Genomic DNA, 18,792 nt, shown 5'->3' on the forward strand with positions numbered 1-18,792 from the left:
TATTTAGAATTTATTTTGAAGTCAAGTCACCTTTATTTATATAGCGCTTTTTACAATAGAGATTAGTAAAGCAGTTTTACAGAGAAAACAGGAAAATAATGGAACAAAGTTTGTTTCTAGAAGAAAATAGAGTCACAGTCCAGCTTAAGTAAGTTCAGTGATGGTTCATTTTTGAATTATATATAAAAAAATATTAATTTAATTTCTTTATATATATATATATATAGCCGCTCTGGAGAAAACCATGATGTCATTGTCCAGCTCAGTTCGATTCTCATATAATGCTGTCAATGCAGGCGGATCAATCATATTGTTGAATATTAACATGTAAATGTCCCTAACTAAGGGGACAAAGGCGAAAGAGGCGACAGTGGCAGGGAAACTAAACTCCATCAGGAGCCAGAATGGAGAATTCCAGAATGGAATGGAGAAAAAGCCTTGGGAGAAACCAGGCTCAGTCGGGGGCCAGTTCTCCTCTGGCCAACGAACGAACAGTGTATGATTATGATTCAGCCCTTACCATTATGAAAAACATTCAATGCATGCAAGTACGATGCAGAAATATTGAATTTGCACTTACGCTGCAGGTGAGCGGGACTTTACCGATGCTCCACCACGAAGCTCATGGTGGTGCCGTCGAAGGAGGGGGGAGCGATGATCCTCGGGCCTTGCTGGGAGGTGATGCTGATGACAGGCTGCTTGCTGGTGGCGGGAACATGTTGAGCCACATGTGCTGTTTGTGACGACTTCCCCGATGGCATATAGTAAGGGCTCTCCATATAAACTCGTTCCTCCTGCTGTCCCATGTGCGGATGCGATTTATCCCCGTCATCTGCTTCGGACTGCATAGAGAGCTGGGACTGAATAGTGCGTGTGGGGATCATCGTGGTTGGCATGTATCCCGGGTAAAACATGTAGGTATGGCCATAAGCTCCCGGGCCGAGGGCGAGAGGGGACATCGGAAGTGGGACGGGGGTCATGGGCGGCTGCTGTGGCATGGGGACGTCCACATACTGCCCGGTTTCCGGGTCAAACAGACGCCTGGTGGCCGGTTGCACCGGAGTGTCCACCAAGTAGTAGCTTCCAGTGGTGGGATCCAGCAGCATCTTTCTTTGGGTCGTGTGGAAGTGCTCTGTCGGGATGGGGGAGGGTTGAACTGAAGGAGAGAAGCAAATGAGTTGAGGCTGAGCAGTTTGCATCGTGACAGGCAGGGGTGTGTGGTAAAAAGTGGCGGTCGGGGTATCCGGGGACCTTGCCTCCATGACAAACGATGAGCGTTTTGGTGACGGGTGGCTTCTGATGTCACTGCGAGCCAGGTAAGACGGCGGACTGGCCGTTTGGGTTTTACCTCCTCCGGGTGGGATTGCATAAACAGCGGATTTGCTCAGCCCGGCTGCGGACGTGGCGCGAGGCTTCACGGGGATGGTTAGGTAGCTCTCCGAATCTGCTGTGGAAGTGAACTGCAGGGGGGCGAACTCAGTCTCACTTCCGTTCGGCCTCTCCCGCTCTTCTAGCACACGCTTCGGGTGAGATATCTTCAAGGAAATGGGTGGTTTTGGAGATTTGGGTGTCAAGGCCTTGGAGCTCAAAGATGCCGGTGATGCAACGTGTGTTTGTGGCGTCTTTGGGGTTACTGGCTTCTTGGTTATGTTCTTACATGGCGTTCCTGTGAGCGCTTTAGGGCCGTTTCGCTCGTGAGTGGCCGATGATGACTTGTCGTCTTTTTTAGGGGGCGCCTCGATTAGGTTGGAGTTTGAATCTCGTCTTTGCAAACTGTCCGCAGGAGAATAGCTTTCCAGTTCCTCTCCAGTGTGTTTCTCGCCGGAGATGAGCGAGAGCACGTGGCTGTCTGTTAACGGCCGAGGTTCTTTTTTTCTCTTCCACTCATTCTTGTCAAAAACATACAGTTGCTCCATTGTTTTGACTGCAGCTTGCAATTTTTCCAAAGCGGCTTGGTTGGCCATCTTGGGTTCGGTTTTTTTCTCGCTGGCGTCGCTTGTTTTATCTTGCTTTCTTGTGCTCGTCTCAACCTTTAATCCGGTTGGGACCTCTTGTTTTGCCAGCCTGTTGGCTACAGCAACGTGAGGAGAGGACCTGTCAGCCTCAACTATATCCTCTGGAAACCGTCTCTTGGGGGGGTCTATTAAATCTCCAGATTGCTTTACATTGCTATTTGTATTCACAGACTGGCATTTAATCACTATGGGTGAAAGAGAGGCTGAGTTCAGATAAGGACTCTGCTTTAATGTCTTCTGCTCTCCATCAGAAGTCGAGTAGCTAGATTTGTTGTCGTTGTTATCTAAAGACACAAAGTGATACGAGCTCTTAACCAATTTACGCACGTCTCTAACCTGGTGAATGGGGGTCTGTAGTTTGCCCTTGTTCTCTCTAATGTCTCTGACTATAAAGTGAGGCACTTTGTCAGAGGACTCACCCTTGAAAGCCGTGGCGAGCGCTTGGCATCTGGTGTCCTCAGCTGTCTTACAGCCCAAATTGGGAGTCAGCAGCTTGGCGATATTGAACGGGTCGCTTTTGTTGTCCCGTACACTCCGCAGACTTATTTTGATTTCGGGCGACTTCGATGTCACAGCGCTGCGCGTCGCGTCTGTCACATAAAGTGTGTTCGAGCGCCACTTTAAAGCTCCGCTTTCTCCTCGATTGCGCGTGGAATAACTCACATTCGGCGGTGGTTTCCTAAGGTCCCTCTCCGATGACGGAAGCTGTATGCTTGGCACAAATAAATGTGACATTTTAGTGTGCTTGCCGCTCGCTGAATCGACGCAGAAGTTGGTTTCCCCGGGACACTCGCGTAGCGGTTTCCCCTCAAGAGTTTTGACGTTTTTATGTTCCTTTCGAAACTCTAGCTCGCCGTCCCTCCACGATCTGAACGCGCTATTTTGGCTTCGAAGCAGCGTGCTTTTGGATGCTTCGAATGCTCCTTTTTTAGTATCATTCGCCGACTCTAAATTGGTTTCTGATGCACTCGTCAAAGTCTCCTCATTGCGCCCGTCGTCTTTGGCATCGCTTGAATTGCCGTCTACTATGTCGCCCAGATCGTCCACGCTGACGATCGTGAAGTCGGAATCGGCTTCTGAGAATTTCGAGCTTTGCCTTTGCAGCCCTTTGGAATTTTTCTTGGCCGCTTTCTCGTGCTCGTGCATCGCGAAGCACGGAGAGGGCGCGTGGTGCGCCTCGCATATCTCGCCCCTCTCCATTTTGCGCTCTTGCTCGAACTGCATTTTCTTAGAAATTACATTTTTGAGGAGACTCGAAGCGAATACTGCTTTCTTGTGTGTGTCTTCCATGGTTTCACCTGCATTGCAGGATCGCTTGCTTGCCTCGCTCCCTTGAGCGTTTGGCAAGGTGTGTGTAACTTCATCTGTGGAACGTGATCCTCCAGCGCTTTCGTTTACAGACTGGCCGGATTTGACATTGCATCGAAAATTGAGCGTTTCGGTCAGTCTTATGAGGCCACTTTGCCCCTGTGAGAACTTCCCCATGAGCTCAATCTTTTTAGTGGTGGACGATGCGTTTTTGTGGCCGACTAAATTGCCGTTCAGAGCAAATATCTCGACGGGGGGCGCTCGCATGCTGGTCAGCGTCAAGCCTGTTATCCCCTTACCGTCCCTGTTTTGGGCGAAATGGAATTTGGGTGTGGAGCCCTTATGCGCGACTAAGTTTTGATCTCGCCCCTTGCCATACTTTAGGTCAACAAACGTCGACCAGCTGTTGATTCCCAGCCCATGCTCTGAAGCAGAAGACTCACTTGAGGTGCTAAAGTTGATGGCATCGAAATATGGATACGCCAAACTTTTGAACGCCCTGGCAGTGAGATTGCGCACTTCCTTATCGGCGTCGTCCAGCTCGCTCACCGCGCTGGACGCACCGCTGGAATACTCGTTCACATCTTTGCTTTTCAATTTGCTGCCAAAGTGCAAGCGCCCTGGCACAGCAATGAAACACTTTGCGTTATCACACGCTTTGTCGCCTTTTGCATCCACTCCTCTCAAAACATAGCGACTTTTGTCTTTTTCGTGATCTTGGATGTTGCGTAGCTCATTCACAGCGCGGGAAGTGGCTTTGATTGACAGGTGAATCTGCCCGGTTGTATTTTGCTTTTTTGACAGGCCCTCATCTGAGCTGGCACATTTGTCCGCGTCACAGAGATTGCTTTCAGGCTCACTGCTGACCACTGCTCCGCTCGTATTAGCCTGGTTGCTTTTCACACTCACTTCTTTTGCCCCTATCGTTTCATCACTGTCAAAAGAGGCATAATCGACAAACGAGTAGACCTGGAGATCGTCCTCGAGATCCCAGCTTGATCCCGTCTCAAAGTCGTAATCCACATCATGGTCCAACTCCAAAAGCTCTATTTCGTGGGTTGTGATATAGTGGGACTCGTCTTCGCGCGTGTCGTGATCCGAAAGCACCACAGTGGCCTCATCGTCCGATTCACTTTTGCTGCTCAGATAAACTTCATTGTATTGTTCATTGTTATCGTTTCCTATGCTCTGCGTCTCCAAATTTGGGGATTTAGGCTTTTCCTCCGTCTTTTCGATACAGTCCGTTTGATCAGCTTGTGGTGTTTCCGAAGTTTCTGTTTCAAAAGAGCTCGACTTCTCCGCGCATTCCTCCAGTGCGCATTTATTTTGAGTAGATTCGTGTATTTTTTCAGTGGAAGGTTCATGCTCTCCTTGTGAATCGCTCATGCCACTAATACTTTTAATTATTTCCAGTTGACTCGAGTCTCCAGTATATGTTACTTTCACGGTTTTGGTATCATCCAGTTTCAGTTCCAGCAGGTCGTTCAGATCCACATAATTTGACTCTTCTTGTGCGCTTATCAGGCGCATGTCCCGTTTGGAAAGCAAGTTCTTAAACGGATCGGTGTCTTCCCGGTAAATGAGCGTTTTCTCCGAAGCTGCCATATGCTTTATTGGTGATGAAGCCGTAGTTTTCTTTTAGGAGAGACACCAGTCCCCAGGAATCACCACTGCACTGCCCGTTGTCCAATCCTAGTGGAGTTGTGGCTCTGCTCTGCCTTCCTCGCCCACAGTTGAGAGCGCGGCACTCGAGAACGTCATTCCAGACGCGCGCCAGACGTTCACGCGACCTCCTTTCAGTGAGAGAAACGACACTACTCTCGCCCTGCTGTACTTTCTCCTAGAATATGCCATGCACATTCCCGTAATAATGCTATGGGAGGCGTTTACCCGACGACAAACGGAGACTGACCTCCATGACACAGCCTGTTGTGTTGCGCGCTGTCACTTAAAATGCGTATGACTGCAAATTTAGAGCAGATGACGAAATGCGAAATCGGCTATTTTAGAACGAGGATGTTATGTTCAGCGTGTTTTGTTACATACTGCAGACAAGGCTGGCTCCCCCCGACACAACATTTGTGCTAAAAATGAATCCTCCTTAAGCTTCCCGCTCAACAATGCGCGCTTTAGACGTGTCACCGCCTTAACCCAACTATAGAAATATATGTCACAGCCATATAATCACTCTCAGTCTCAGTCATGTGTTGGAAAGGTTGACGCTCTAAATGGAGATAGCATGACGGATATGAGAAGGATTCAGTCATTGATGAGGCAATGCAGTTGAATAGAGTGCGCTGCCAAAGTAAATAGTGGAAGAGTTGGTAAAGTGTTGCGTAGTTAGGCTATATTTAGTTAAGGACGTCTCTAACTTCTTATAAAACAATCTCGTTTTCCCACAATTAGCCTATTCCCTGGAAATGCTTAAAACGTGCGTTTTGGAGCAAGGTCAGCACCACAGCGGCGGACAGCGCCTTTGCAGTAGACAATACGTCATTTGTTCATTCCTCGGAAGCAGGTTTGTTTGTTTTTACATTTAAATAAACAACAATGTGATGTTTAACACATATTTTTTTCTCTCTGTTTGAATGAATTTGTCAATTAAATAAAGTGATTCAGAAAAAAATGAGTTGCCTATCCGTACATTGCGCAAGTGGGCGTGGCCTCGCATGAATATTTAATTAAGTAGACTTGGGCAACGAATAAGGACTTGTATGTACTGTGAATAGTTGTTGTTGTTATAGGGGTTAGAGGCCAAAAGTGTTTACATTTCTGTTTTAGCATGACATGCTTTGTGTACAATTTTGGTAGCCTATTTTATTTAAAGTCAGTGTTTGAATTCACACTGAGAATTTATATCTAACTTATTACCTATTGGTATAAGAACTTATTTGCATGCATCTTTCACACGTTTACCACACATCATTTAATCTGATAGTATTTGAGCAAATGCTTCACAATAAAAGGATTTCTTGAGTATATATAGGCGATATATATAATATTTGTATTTCTGTGTAAAACAATGTCTTGTGCTGCAAACAATAGATTTAGTTGAAATAATAAATAAATAAAAATAAATAAATAAATAAAAATTATATATATATTTTTTAATTTAAACTAATTTTATTTTATTGAACTAAGGCAGGCAAAACAGGAACAGAACACAGTGAAAATTAAAACTAAACGGAGCATAACTTTTGTAACCTTAAGCACTGCACATCAAAACAAATAATTATATATATATATATATATATATATATATATATATTCTCCACATTTATGTTACTCCATTATAAGGATTTAAGGATGTTTTGTGCTTTGTTTGTGCAGTACATAGGCCTGCAGGAGACCTGTAAAGACTAGCAAATGTTTTAGACTGGTATATCATGTTGCATTCCTTCAGCAACTGTAGGCTGAATGAGAAGACCACCATAAAGACAGACTGAGTCTGAGATCTGACCCAGTTTAAAGTACTAAAGATCCTTCATTACCAATTCAGAACCAGCCGCCAAGATGTGATATGGTATTAAGCAGGATGTTATGAAGGAATATTTGAGTTATTGTTATTATATATTTCATTCTATACCGTTTTTCATGTTGTGTTTGTTACATGAGAACACACACACACACACACACACACACACACACACACACACACACACACACACACACACACACACACACACACACACACACACACACACACAAACAGGGTAATTTTAGTGTGCTATTTAAATGGCTCCTGTCTGCTCAAGTGTGTTCAGATACAGTTACATTCAGCGGCCGTATTAATCCACCAGGTGTTAAATCATGTCATCTATTAATCACCAAATGGCAGTTCACACAGTTTAGAGCTGATTAGTTAGACACACCCGAATACAGCTTATATTCACAGCCAATTTCTCTTGCTTAACAGAAGTGCACTGTGAGTTATGATTGGACTGCAGTGTCTTAATCAAGAGCTTCTTCATGATCCGTCCGCACAGTGTTTCTGAAAACATACAATATAAGGACCTCTTTTAAAGCTGTCAGCTCTTAATGTTGGTATAAGACATCTTGTGTATACCAGCGAGTGACTCAGTTCACAGCGGCAGTATTAAGGGTTTATCAGGTGGGGTGAGATCTTAGATAAGTATTTCACTGATAACTCTGAGTGTTTGACCATCTGTACAGTCATTCATCATTCACCCGTACAGTCTCAGGGGCTTTCCAGCTTGTCCTGTAAATTGATGTCAATGATAGTGAGAATTAGTGTTGAAGGTAAGTCAAGGCCTCTCTGGTATGAATTATCATTAGCCTTTCATGACGCCCTTGTTATCTGTAAAAAAAATTATACTTTAAAAATGTTTTGTCTGCACACAGTAAAACATGTGTTTTTTTTTTTTTTTAACCCGGCCGTTGGGTTATGCATATTGATGCTTTTAACCCAATGCATTGGGTTAAAATAACCCACAGTTGGGAAGGTGCTATACCACCCCATAGTTGGGTTACTCGTTGGGATATTTTTAACCCAACATTATTATGGTAACTTAAACATTTAGTTCTAGTGGTAACACATGAATGAACCAGATACGGTAAAGTCAATTATTCACTCATATTTTATATTTAAGATGACTAAATTAGCCCCCTGAAGAGCTGTTTGGCTGAATTTGACATGACAAGTAACATTTATTTTAAACATTATTGTTTGGTTATATTTTATTTTGATGGTCCACTTTAGACATTATACTGACTATAAGTAACTTTGCACCTGCATGTCAACTAGCAGTCATTAGAGTATTAGTGGACTTAGTAGAAGTAGTTGCAAAGTTACTTATAGTTAGTAAAATGCTTAAAGTGGACCATAAAGCGCTACCTATTATTTAGCTAAATATAACTTGCAATCAATCAATAAACAAACAAATAGTATGTTGTTTCTCCATAGGAACCAAAGTCTAATGTTTGCAGTCGACTACCAAAAGATTGTATTTATTAGGAGTGGTCCGCAGTCACCCTAACGACTCAGTTTAATTTTGGCCCATCTATTGCCCCGTCTGTCAGTGGTCCCTTACTCCCTTTCATAACTATGCAAGTTTTACGCGGTCGACTCATGGCACGTTAGCCTTCCTGCCAGAATGCAGCGGTTGTCTGGAGAACTATATTAAGTCCGGCTTGCAACTGAGACTTTGTTTGCACAGAAACTCTATGAGGATCCATATGGAGCGAACGCTTTCTGCCACTGTCTGCGATAGTAAAGTCAACGGACCGGTCTAGTTTTCAGTGTCACATTTCACAACTTTTAAGTAGCTGAGAGACGGGGCGCCCGCTGTCCGAATATCTCGAGGTCTTTAAAAGCAAATTTACAGCATTAAAGGGTTAACTGTCAATCGGTCTAACCTTTCAGCCTTCAGATCTAATGCATCAATCAGGTGTCGTATAAATGACACTTTTAGCTGCTACGTAAACAGCAAGCACTTTTCAAATATATTTAAAGTGTCGATCACATAGTTGTTGCCAGTTAAATCTGTGGCATTAAAAAGCACATTGGTGATAATCTTCTTGAAAGCGGAAATAGATATGACGTCGTGGAGAGTCTGTTCTGCCCAGGCACGCTGGACCTGTGGGTGTTCTTACAGAGAGCTGTCATCGAAACACAACGTGATGGCAGGAACGCTTCATCTCTGATTATCAGACATTATCTCAAGCCTTTCCACATTTTCATTAAGACATTATTTAGTATGTTTATTAAGCTTTTTTCCCTTGTGGACTTGTCCCAAAAGGTTTTGGCTTAGGCCCTGTTTACAGCTGGTGTTAAGATGCGTTTTGGTCGCTCGGATCACAAGTAGACGAGGGAGACACATTCCTGTTTACACCTGGTGTTTTAATCCGTCTCTTTTGTCCGCTTTCTAACACTTCTGTCCTGATTTCTTCGAGGAGAGGGTTTATGGGCGGGTAAATTTCAGATCTTTAATCTAATAGACATAATAGGCTCATTTAAATTACATATGAAAGTGAAAGGAGACGACAGAAAAACATACAGAGAGCATCATCTTTCATTTCTGCTCTGATAGTCCGTGTTAGAAATCAGGAACGGTGAGAACATTGTGCTTGGTACGTTTTTTTACCTTCAAACCAAACTTGGGTCTCCAGTTGACAAAGCTTAAATCCCATCTGGCTAGTGTGCTTCTCATAATGTTACACATTAAGTCAGTAAGCGGAGAGTAGACGGCCTTTTGTGGCTGTTCAAACACAATCGATCACATGAGCGTTCACACTACGAAAGTAATCTGGTCGAATGTGTTTTCGACTACATCTGGAAGTGGTCAAAAGTGGACAAGCTCAAAAAGTTTTAGACCCGTTTACACGGTATTTAACGTCGTCTACTTGTGATCCGATCGACCAAAACGCATCTTAATGCCAGGTGTAAACAGGGCCTTTGTGGTCCCCAAAATGCTGGCAAAACGACCACACTTGCAAACAGATACAAAGGCCCATTCACAGCAAGGACAGTAACTACAACGATAAAGATATAGTGCTAAAAATCTTTCTAAATATAGTGAGTATGTATATATTTATTACATGGCTTGGCTGAATTCTAATGTACAATGCGGTCTGTTATTTCTTGATAACAGACCGTTGCCATGAAAAACAGAGCGTTGCCATGGACGCAGGATTCTAACCGAACGGACTATTTTCTTTAGCAGAAGCAATACAATCGTTTTTAAATCAATAAACTCCTTTTTAAATCAATATTTTGTCAAATTATTGATTTATTTGGTAGGTAGCCATGTAATAAGCGGGATAATGTACAGCGAGGCGGTTGTTATAGCGAATACAACCCCTTCAGGCTGATTCAAGACCCCTCCGCGAACAGCCTGTCGGTGTTGTATTCGCTAAACAATATAGTTTTTCCAGCGGATGAATGATAAAAACATTGACAGCCAACCAGAATCCATCCTGCTTTAACTCGAGCATTTAAAGTGACAGACGGCAAAACTGTAGCAAACAAAAAGAAAGATATTGTGCGCTGGTGTGGACAATATCTTTATGGTTAGTTTTTGGTGTGAACAGGCCTTTACTCATGTGTGCTGCAAATATTGCATCTAATCCACTTCATCTGAGATTAAGTCACTATGGGAAGCAGAAAGTGCCCAATTTCACGTCTCCATTCGCGAGGCTCGCGAGGGCCGCTTCGTACAGGGCCGTACACTTCAGGAAGCTCCATAGACCACAATGCAACAAGATTGTGACGTCACAAGAGCAACTGACAGCGCTCGCTCTTTATTTACTCACAAGTGATCAAGGGCTTGGGGCGTGCAAGGGTTTTGCAAGAAGTGGTCACTTGTGCAACATAGTACATCCGAGTGAACGAACGAATTATATTTATAATTAAAAGTAATTTTTCTTAGTAATGAAGTCTTCCAGCTGACTGCATATGGCATCATTGCAATATAACTTATCATTGCAATATATTCTCTGGCTTTTAGAGATTGTACGAGATTTATTTAAATCAGTATGTGCCATGGGCATGACTGGGCTCTAGTCGTATAAATAATATAAATGAATACCATATTTTGTGAATGAGCTGCACATTTAGTTACTTAAATCATATTTTTAATTAAAGTAACACTGTAGATTAAAGCTGCATGCACAGTATCTATAGCAGCTTGATCAACTGATGAGATTATATCAAACACATTTGTGGACATTGTCCATCAGTGGGCCGATGTTAGATGTAGTGTTCCCATGTTACCACTAGAGGCCAGTCAGTGTCAAGGATTTTATATTCCTTCAAATACCTTGATTGTTTCCCTGTAGTTTACAACTGTAAAGTGATGGTACTGAATGATTGGTATACCTTGTTAATACATTTTCCCCACAAAATTGTGTATTACAGTAAATTTACTGAGGCAAATATTCTGAATATTACAAACACTGTCACAGCTCATTTATGGATATCTTATAAATGTGAATCACGAGCAATAAAATGCTGGAATTTACCTAACTTTTTATTTTATTTATTTATTGTTTTGTGGCCTTGAGCATGACATTTGACCCCAGGTTGCTCTCATTGGATGGATCCTGCCATTAGCGCCAAATTTTGATGATAGCAAGCACTTATACATAGCCTATAGTCAAAAGTTTAGAATACAATTTCTTAATGTTTTCAAAATAATTTACTGCTCACCATTCTCAAAAAAATTTAGCTTGATCAAAAAATACTGTAAAACAGTAATATTTGGAAATATTATACAGTTCTGTTTTCAGTTTTAACATTATGAAATCAAATTATCCTTAAAATTATTAATGTAAAATTACTAACATATTAGGCAGCACAAATGTTTCCAATAATCCTTTTCAATCATTTTAAAATATTCATAATAATAAGAAATATTTTTTTTTAGCACCAGATCAACATATTAGATTGATTTCTGAAGGATCATGTGACACTGAAGACTGGAGTAGGCTAATGATGCTGAAAACTCAGCTTTGCATCACAGGAATAAATTACATTTTAAAAGATACTAACAGCAGCTCTTCTGAAACCTCGGTTGTAACGAGTGGATATTTGAGTAACTGTTACCTTTCTATTCTATCTTCTCCTCTGACCTCTGACATCAACAAGGCATTTTCACCCACAGAACTCGGTCCAATTTAAAACGCGGGGACGGTGTGATCGCGCCAGTTACACCGGCCTTATATTTACATACACACATAAGCGTACTACACACTGCTGGGTGTAACGGTGCGTATTTGTCTAAAACCGTACGGTACGGACGTCAAGGTTCGGTGCATGCATTTGCACGACGAATACATTCAGTCACAGGCGATCCACCCTCCGATCCAGAAGGGGGCGCGCGGGGCAATGCAACGCTGTTTGATAACAGTAAAAAGCGCAGAAGAAGAAGAGATGATGATCGATTCGATTTGTTTACATATCTCAACCAGCATTTCAACTTGCGGAAAGATATCAATAAAACAGTTTGAGAATAATATCTCAGGTAGCATTACATTTACCTCAGGCATTTATTGTTGACATGTTAGTTCGCTATAAAATGTACTCTAGAGAGAGAGAAGCATTTCGTATGAACTATATTAGCCATTATATTTACTTAACCTGTAGTAATATCTTGATTATTTAATCTATGTTTAAATAAATTTGTCATGAAAACAAGTTATGACAGCCACTGTGTAAATGATTATATTTCAAAATTGAATAGGAGTCGAAAATTAACTTTATTTTAGAAGTTAATGCAAAAACGGCCTTATGTGAAATTTACATGTTTTTTATTTAAGTGTTGATTATTATTATATAAAAATAAATAGCAACTAAATTTAATAATTTGAGCTCCGTTGTATATTGTAGCATTTATTATGATTATAATAGTAATTTGGAAGTAAGGGCTCCCTACAGTATATAGTTTACAGCATTAGCTAAGTTAGATTTTTTTTATTATAATAAAATTTATTTAGACACAGAGACACATTTTTTTAAAAACAGAGTTTAATTAAAAAGAAATAAATAAGATCAAGAAGCAATTTTATGTTTAATTTAAAAAAAGAAAAGAAATAAGAAGCAATTTTATGTTTAGTTTTCTCTCCCCTGCTGTACCGAACCGTGACTTCAATACCGAGGTACGTACCGAACTGCCACGTTAGTGTACAGTTGCACCCCTAAAACATACATACATATAGGGGGCACTATTTTCATGAAGGATGTCTGATTTATGTCTTATGCCTGATTAATGCTGATCTATGCATGTTAGTATTCCTTTTTGCAGTTGAACTGTGGCCGGTGAGTGTATATATTTGCATAATTTCAAACTAACAGGCCACTTTATTACCACAGTCTCTTTTTTCAGAGGTACTTCTACTGAATTTGCCGTCGTCAGCAACAAGACCCGATGTGACTCACTCAGCAGGCCAGAATGTTCAGCAGTCGTTTGGGGAACATTGGCTCTTGTTCTGCGTGACAGGAACATTGTCTCAGTGCAGGTTTGGGCTGAGATTGTAGAGGTCAGGTGTGGAGGAGAGAGGTCTACAGGGCCCAGAGTCTGACTTTCCTCTTTCAATCTTCTTTGTCTAGAACATTTGTTTTGTGGGAGACTGTCATTATTCAGGAAATCATTTGTTTAAGGTCAAAAGTGTTTGCAGATCTTATTTGGGGGCTTGCAGTTGCCTCCACAAATCCCTTGTCACACACGTTAGCCACTGAGAGAATAAACAATTGACCGTTTGCTTTACATTATCTCAGCAAATAGAAATAGCCGCAACTCCTTTAGAGAAGTCATTCTTGTCAAAAGAGAAATTTAATGCGGCATTGTGCAAGCTAGGTTTTTTTCTCTTTACTGTAAAAGCCTGCATGTATAGATTAGATTGGACACCTTTCATAAAAACAAGTCTTGAGGTGCTATTAGATAATCTAATAGTCCAACAGTAATTTTAAATGAATGAGCAAACAGACCGGTTTCAAAAAGCTTCGAGCTCTCAGACTCATCTTCTAGAACTAATTAGACTGAGAACATATTTCCTTGCCCGATAACCATTCACTGACATTCATTTGTTTACCAGACTCTTAAATGTCTGTTTTCTGAAGCGCTTTCCAATAACGCATGGTTATTGTTATTGCTATTGCAATTCATTACATTTACAATGTATAACATGATCTGTTAGAGATGAGATTTGGCTCGAAATGTCCAATGAAAACGAGATATAAAGATACCTTGTATTCATGGTAACAAATTTCTTCTGAGATGGCCAAATGTGAGCTGTACTTCAAAACTGAAGGAATATTACATGTGTTTTAATTATGGAAATTTCTACATGTGTTCCTGCTACAGTAATATCATGATCACTTCTGGGGTTTTAAATCTAAATGAACCAAATAACTTGCGTAATAACCAAAAAGATAGGTAAAAAGAAATATAACTATTTTGTACCATTATAAATGTCACTTTTGATCAATTTAATGTGCCCTTGCTAAAAAATATCAAATTTTGCTTGACTAAACACCTTTTGTATGCACTGTAAACATTCTTCATTGCTGATTTTGTAGCATTGAGGTATTGTTTTCTGAATCATTTCAAAGAAACCACATTTACTACTAACACAGTTTTTTCTGTGATTGTTGAAGCCAGTCCTCCTATTCAGCAAATGACGGATGAAAGATGAATATTCTTCCCCCTTCCTCTCTGTAAACTGCTAACCTAAGCTGGAGTAACGTGACATCTCCTCTATGACTCAGCACTTTTCTAAGGAGAACACAGATTCAGACTCAAGGAGCCTCAGATCTAGACTAATAATCTGCTCTTGCACACATTGATTGATTAATGTTATTTAGTTGCCTCATAAAACAATATAACAATTATAAATTGATACTACATCTCAATAAAGCAAATCACGGCTGTTTTCTTGATCTTGCTCTTAAAAAAAGAGAAAAATGTGTATATAAAAACAGATTAGTGTGTTTGGAACTTATAGCTGGACAAACTTCTGTTAAACAATACTTATTGATTAGATCGTGGATTCGTGGCTTTTCGGAGAGGCAGTAGGAGGTGACAGGACAGTTGGGATTGGGAACAACGTTTATTTTTGGACACAGTCTTGAAACAAAAGAGATCGATATCATTTTGTGCCAAGTCGCAGAGCTCAAGCGCTCAAAACGACTGTCCAGCTCAGCATTAATTCCATATGCTGGGGAGTTTTAGAAGCATTACGCTCTCGCAATCAATATGCTGACTGTCAAAAAGGATTACTAACATGCATAGATTAAATCAGAGACCATTTGTGTATATATATAGGCCACACACACACACACACACACACACACACACACACACACACACACACACACACACACACACAGGCCACTTTGTTAGGTACACATTAGGTACACCTGTTCAACTGCTCATTGACACGAATATCTGGCATCCAAACATATGGCAGCAACTCAATGCATTTATGCATGTAGACATGACTGAAATTATAGATGAAACATAAATATTAACATGACAGGTGTAGATTTAGTATTTAGTATGCACAATTCCTACCCTATTTGTAGATTTATTTAGTTAAATTAGTATGTAAATTATTCTCTAATTTTTCTTGTATGTTGTTTATGCCATTTTTAATCCATAATGCATTTTATGTAGGCTATGCCTAAATGTGTCGAAAATGTGGAGGAGTTTTCACAAATTGTTTTATTTTAAAACAACCTGAAAATGTGTAGTTATGGTTTACTTTTTGATTTAGTTTATATTTTTCTGCTTTTGGCTGACGGATTAAAAACCGACCAATGAGAACGCGGAACAATCCGGATTCACTCGTTTAAATCCCTCCATGACTGAAACTAGCGTTTGGCATTGGATTGGAATAATTTTATGACAACAGCACATTCCCACATTTATTTATTTAAATAAGCTTTATTCTACACCTAAAATGACCATGAAAATGTTATTGCTACGCAAATATGAGTTCAATCAAATACAAGAATGAGTTCGGGAACAACAACAATTTCATTTTCTCGGTTGAATATTTGCTTATTTATGTAAAGGGATGCTTACACTTGCTTTATGAACTCAAGATAAAATCGTCTTGAAATTATATCATGATAGCGCTAGTTTAAACGTTGATTTAAAGGCAAGTCATTTAACTCGAGTAGCGCGTGTGGATCTGATAGGACAAGAAAGGTTGCATCTCTGACATGATTGAATCCCACTGTATTCCTCCTTTAATCTTTGCTCTTGCTTGACTTTGTAATGAAATATATCAGCCTGGTCGAGGTGAAGATAAGACTGAACTAGTCGTTTACACCGGCGAGCGCGAGGCCACGGACGGTAGTGATTGATGTCACGTGTCAAACCGGCTTAACTGAAACATCCTCTGTCCGTTTTGCCCTCGTCAGCCTTTCATGCTTGGGAAATATCACTCCCACAACAGACAGACTGCATCACATCTACATTATTGTACCTTCCAGCAGATTCCAGTTGAAATGATTGCTTCCATTTGGTGGCAAGCCTCCGACTTTCATCTGATGCATCGCCGGCTAGAAGCGCAGATGTCCTCAATTCATTAGGAAGCGAGCTCGCCCAATAGAGTAGCTGGCAGTGCTTGGCTTTTCCCTGTCAAATGTGTTGTTCTGTGCAGGAGGGGATAAGAAGAGAGAGCGAGCTTGAGATCTCCCGTTTGTCAGCTTGCTGGAAAAAGCTTTGAGTGGGATCCAAGAAGAAGAGATTGTTCCTTCTGGATCCCTGGAATGAAAAAGGAACCTTGCTTTTTTTTGCTTCCTAAATATTGGAAAGAAGCAAATTGAACAATTGGGCTATATAGTCTATCACTTTTCTGCATTTGATTGTGGCTCCAAATGTATAATGAAGTTACTCTGCTGTAATACACTTACATTCTGCCAATATGCAACATCTGTGGTGCAGGTTTGAGCTTTATTACTTCTGAATCACATTATGATATTCTGACTAAAACCTATGAAATGTCACCGAACTGGGAAAGAACTATTGGTTCTTTGAATTTATTAAATTCGATCAATATTATAGGGTTGTAAACAAGAAGCAAGTGTAAAAAAAAAGCCAGTTTTGATGAACAGAATGACAACAGATAGATAGATAGATAGATAGATAGATAGATAGATAGATAGATAGATAGATAGATAGATAGATAGATAGATAGATTGAACGATAGATAGATAGATAGATAGATAGATAGATAGATAGATAGATAGATAGATAGATAGATAGATAGATAGATAGATAGATAGATAGATAGATAGATAGATAGATAGATATAGAAAGATAGATAATGTATTAAATGTGATCAATATTATGGGGTTATAAACAAGAAGCAAGTGCAAAAAAAGCCAAGTTTTGATTAACAGAATGACAACAGATAGATAGATAGATAGATAGATAGATACAACGATAGATAGATAGATAGATAGATAGATAGATAGATAGATAGATAGATAGATAGATAGATAGATAGATAGATAGATAGATAGATAGATAGATAGATAGATACAACGATAGATAGTTGATAGATAGATAGATAGATAGATAGATAGATAGATAGATAGATAGATAGATAGATAGATAGATAGATAGATAGATAGATAGATAGATAGATAGATAGATAGATAGATAGGCAGCCAAACAGACAGACTACCATTCAAAAGTTTGGGGACAGTATTTTAAAAAAAAATACATGTAATTAATGAATAAATTGATAATTAATTGGACAAATAATTAATTGAAGTAACAGTATTATAAAAAAAAACAATTACAAATTTCTCTCAAATAAATTTGTGTTCTTTTGAAATTTCTATTTATCAAACAATTCTGAATAAAAAAGTATCACAACAAAACTATTTTCATCATATATTTTAAAAAACTGTTTAATTATAATACTATTTCACATTATTACCCTTTACTTATCATCAAATAAATGTAGCCTTAGTGACTTTCATTAGCATTAAAACATATTACTGACCCCAAACTTATATATTATAAATGACATTTCAAACAGATATATCTGTATACATTAAGACCTAACATCTTTTTAAAAGTTATTTTGAACTTTTAAAACTTATTCAAGCCTTAATTGTCAAGAAGCCATCATTTAGTTTTTGGCTGGATTAACCTTTCTTTTCAAGTTAAAATGGTCACTGTGCATTTCCATTCCTCTTAATTCTACGTCAGTAAGTTTTTTGCATTCCCGTTTTCAAATTCAGGATTTGAAATGGAATTTTAAAAAAACATTCTAAATTCAGTTCCAAATGCACAGAACTCGGGTGGAGTAACTCTGGATAGTTTACAGTTAACCAAAGCTAATAAGACTGCAGACGAACGCACGACCCGTGAAGTGTTTTTGAAGAAAGCTCTACCTCCAGACTTAACCAGACTGTGTCTATGTGTACAAGTGGTGTTTTTGGTGCTTCTCTCAGGGCCCCCGTCCCTCCCCTGAGGAGGATTTAGCGAGCGCAGCTTTGTGAGTGTCTGCGCACTCTCACACACAGCCGGGTGGGCCGGCCGAGGGTCACGGGTCACTGGCCCGCCCAACTTCCATCAAGGAGAACAAAGCCTCCACCGGCCCAATGAAAGAGCAGGTTGGGACTGGGCTCAAGTCCAAGTGTCCCGGCCCACATCGGGGGCTGAAACACGTAAAGAAATAAATAATCAAATAATAATCAGATCCTCAAACCCGGTGATGTGGGAACGCTGGACGTGCCCGTGATCGGCTCCTCTCATGAAGCCTGAAGAAGATACTCCCCCTTTTCACATCGCTCCTCTTTTCTCTGTCACTTTGAAGTCTGCTTACTTTTGTTCTTTACATAACTCGATCTGATTTTTTTTGAAAAAGCTAATTTGTATGCCTTTGCAGGGACAGAGCTGCCACCCAGAATCCTTCACAAGGAGGCGGCAGAGAGGTCAAGTCAAACAGACGTCTGGAAAAGAGGCCCAGGTATGACTAAGCTAAAACA

General features: G+C 40.3%; 1 protein-coding gene and 1 long non-coding RNA gene across 2 annotated transcripts in view; one reads left to right on the plus strand and one right to left on the minus strand.

The window, feature by feature from the left end:
- Nucleotides 1-580: 580 nt before the first annotated feature.
- On the minus strand, nt 581-5,315 carry cUnh4orf54 (chromosome Un C4orf54 homolog). The gene has a single exon (XM_079595197.1). The coding sequence runs from the start codon at nt 4,926-4,928 to the stop codon at nt 600-602; it is 4,329 nt and encodes a 1,442-aa protein (XP_079451323.1). The 5' UTR covers nt 4,929-5,315; the 3' UTR covers nt 581-599.
- A 7,528-nt stretch (nt 5,316-12,843) lies between these two features.
- The window catches only part of LOC306985282, an 8,297-nt gene continuing 2,348 nt past the window's right edge, over nt 12,844-18,792 (plus strand). The window contains exons 1-2 of the long non-coding RNA XR_013794782.1: nt 12,844-12,938; nt 18,693-18,773. This is a non-coding gene — a long non-coding RNA (uncharacterized lncRNA). The remainder of the gene's footprint in view (nt 12,939-18,692; nt 18,774-18,792) is intronic.

Source organism: Phoxinus phoxinus, assembly GCF_949152265.1.
Source record: "Phoxinus phoxinus genome assembly, chromosome: 2".
Taxonomy (NCBI): Eukaryota; Metazoa; Chordata; class Actinopteri; order Cypriniformes; family Leuciscidae; genus Phoxinus; species Phoxinus phoxinus.

Bases quoted from the DNA above. Each gene is read 5' to 3' on its own strand.
- cUnh4orf54 (XM_079595197.1), bottom strand. From the start codon at position 4,928: ATGGCAGCTTCGGAGAAAACGCTCATTTACCGGGAAGACACCGATCCG.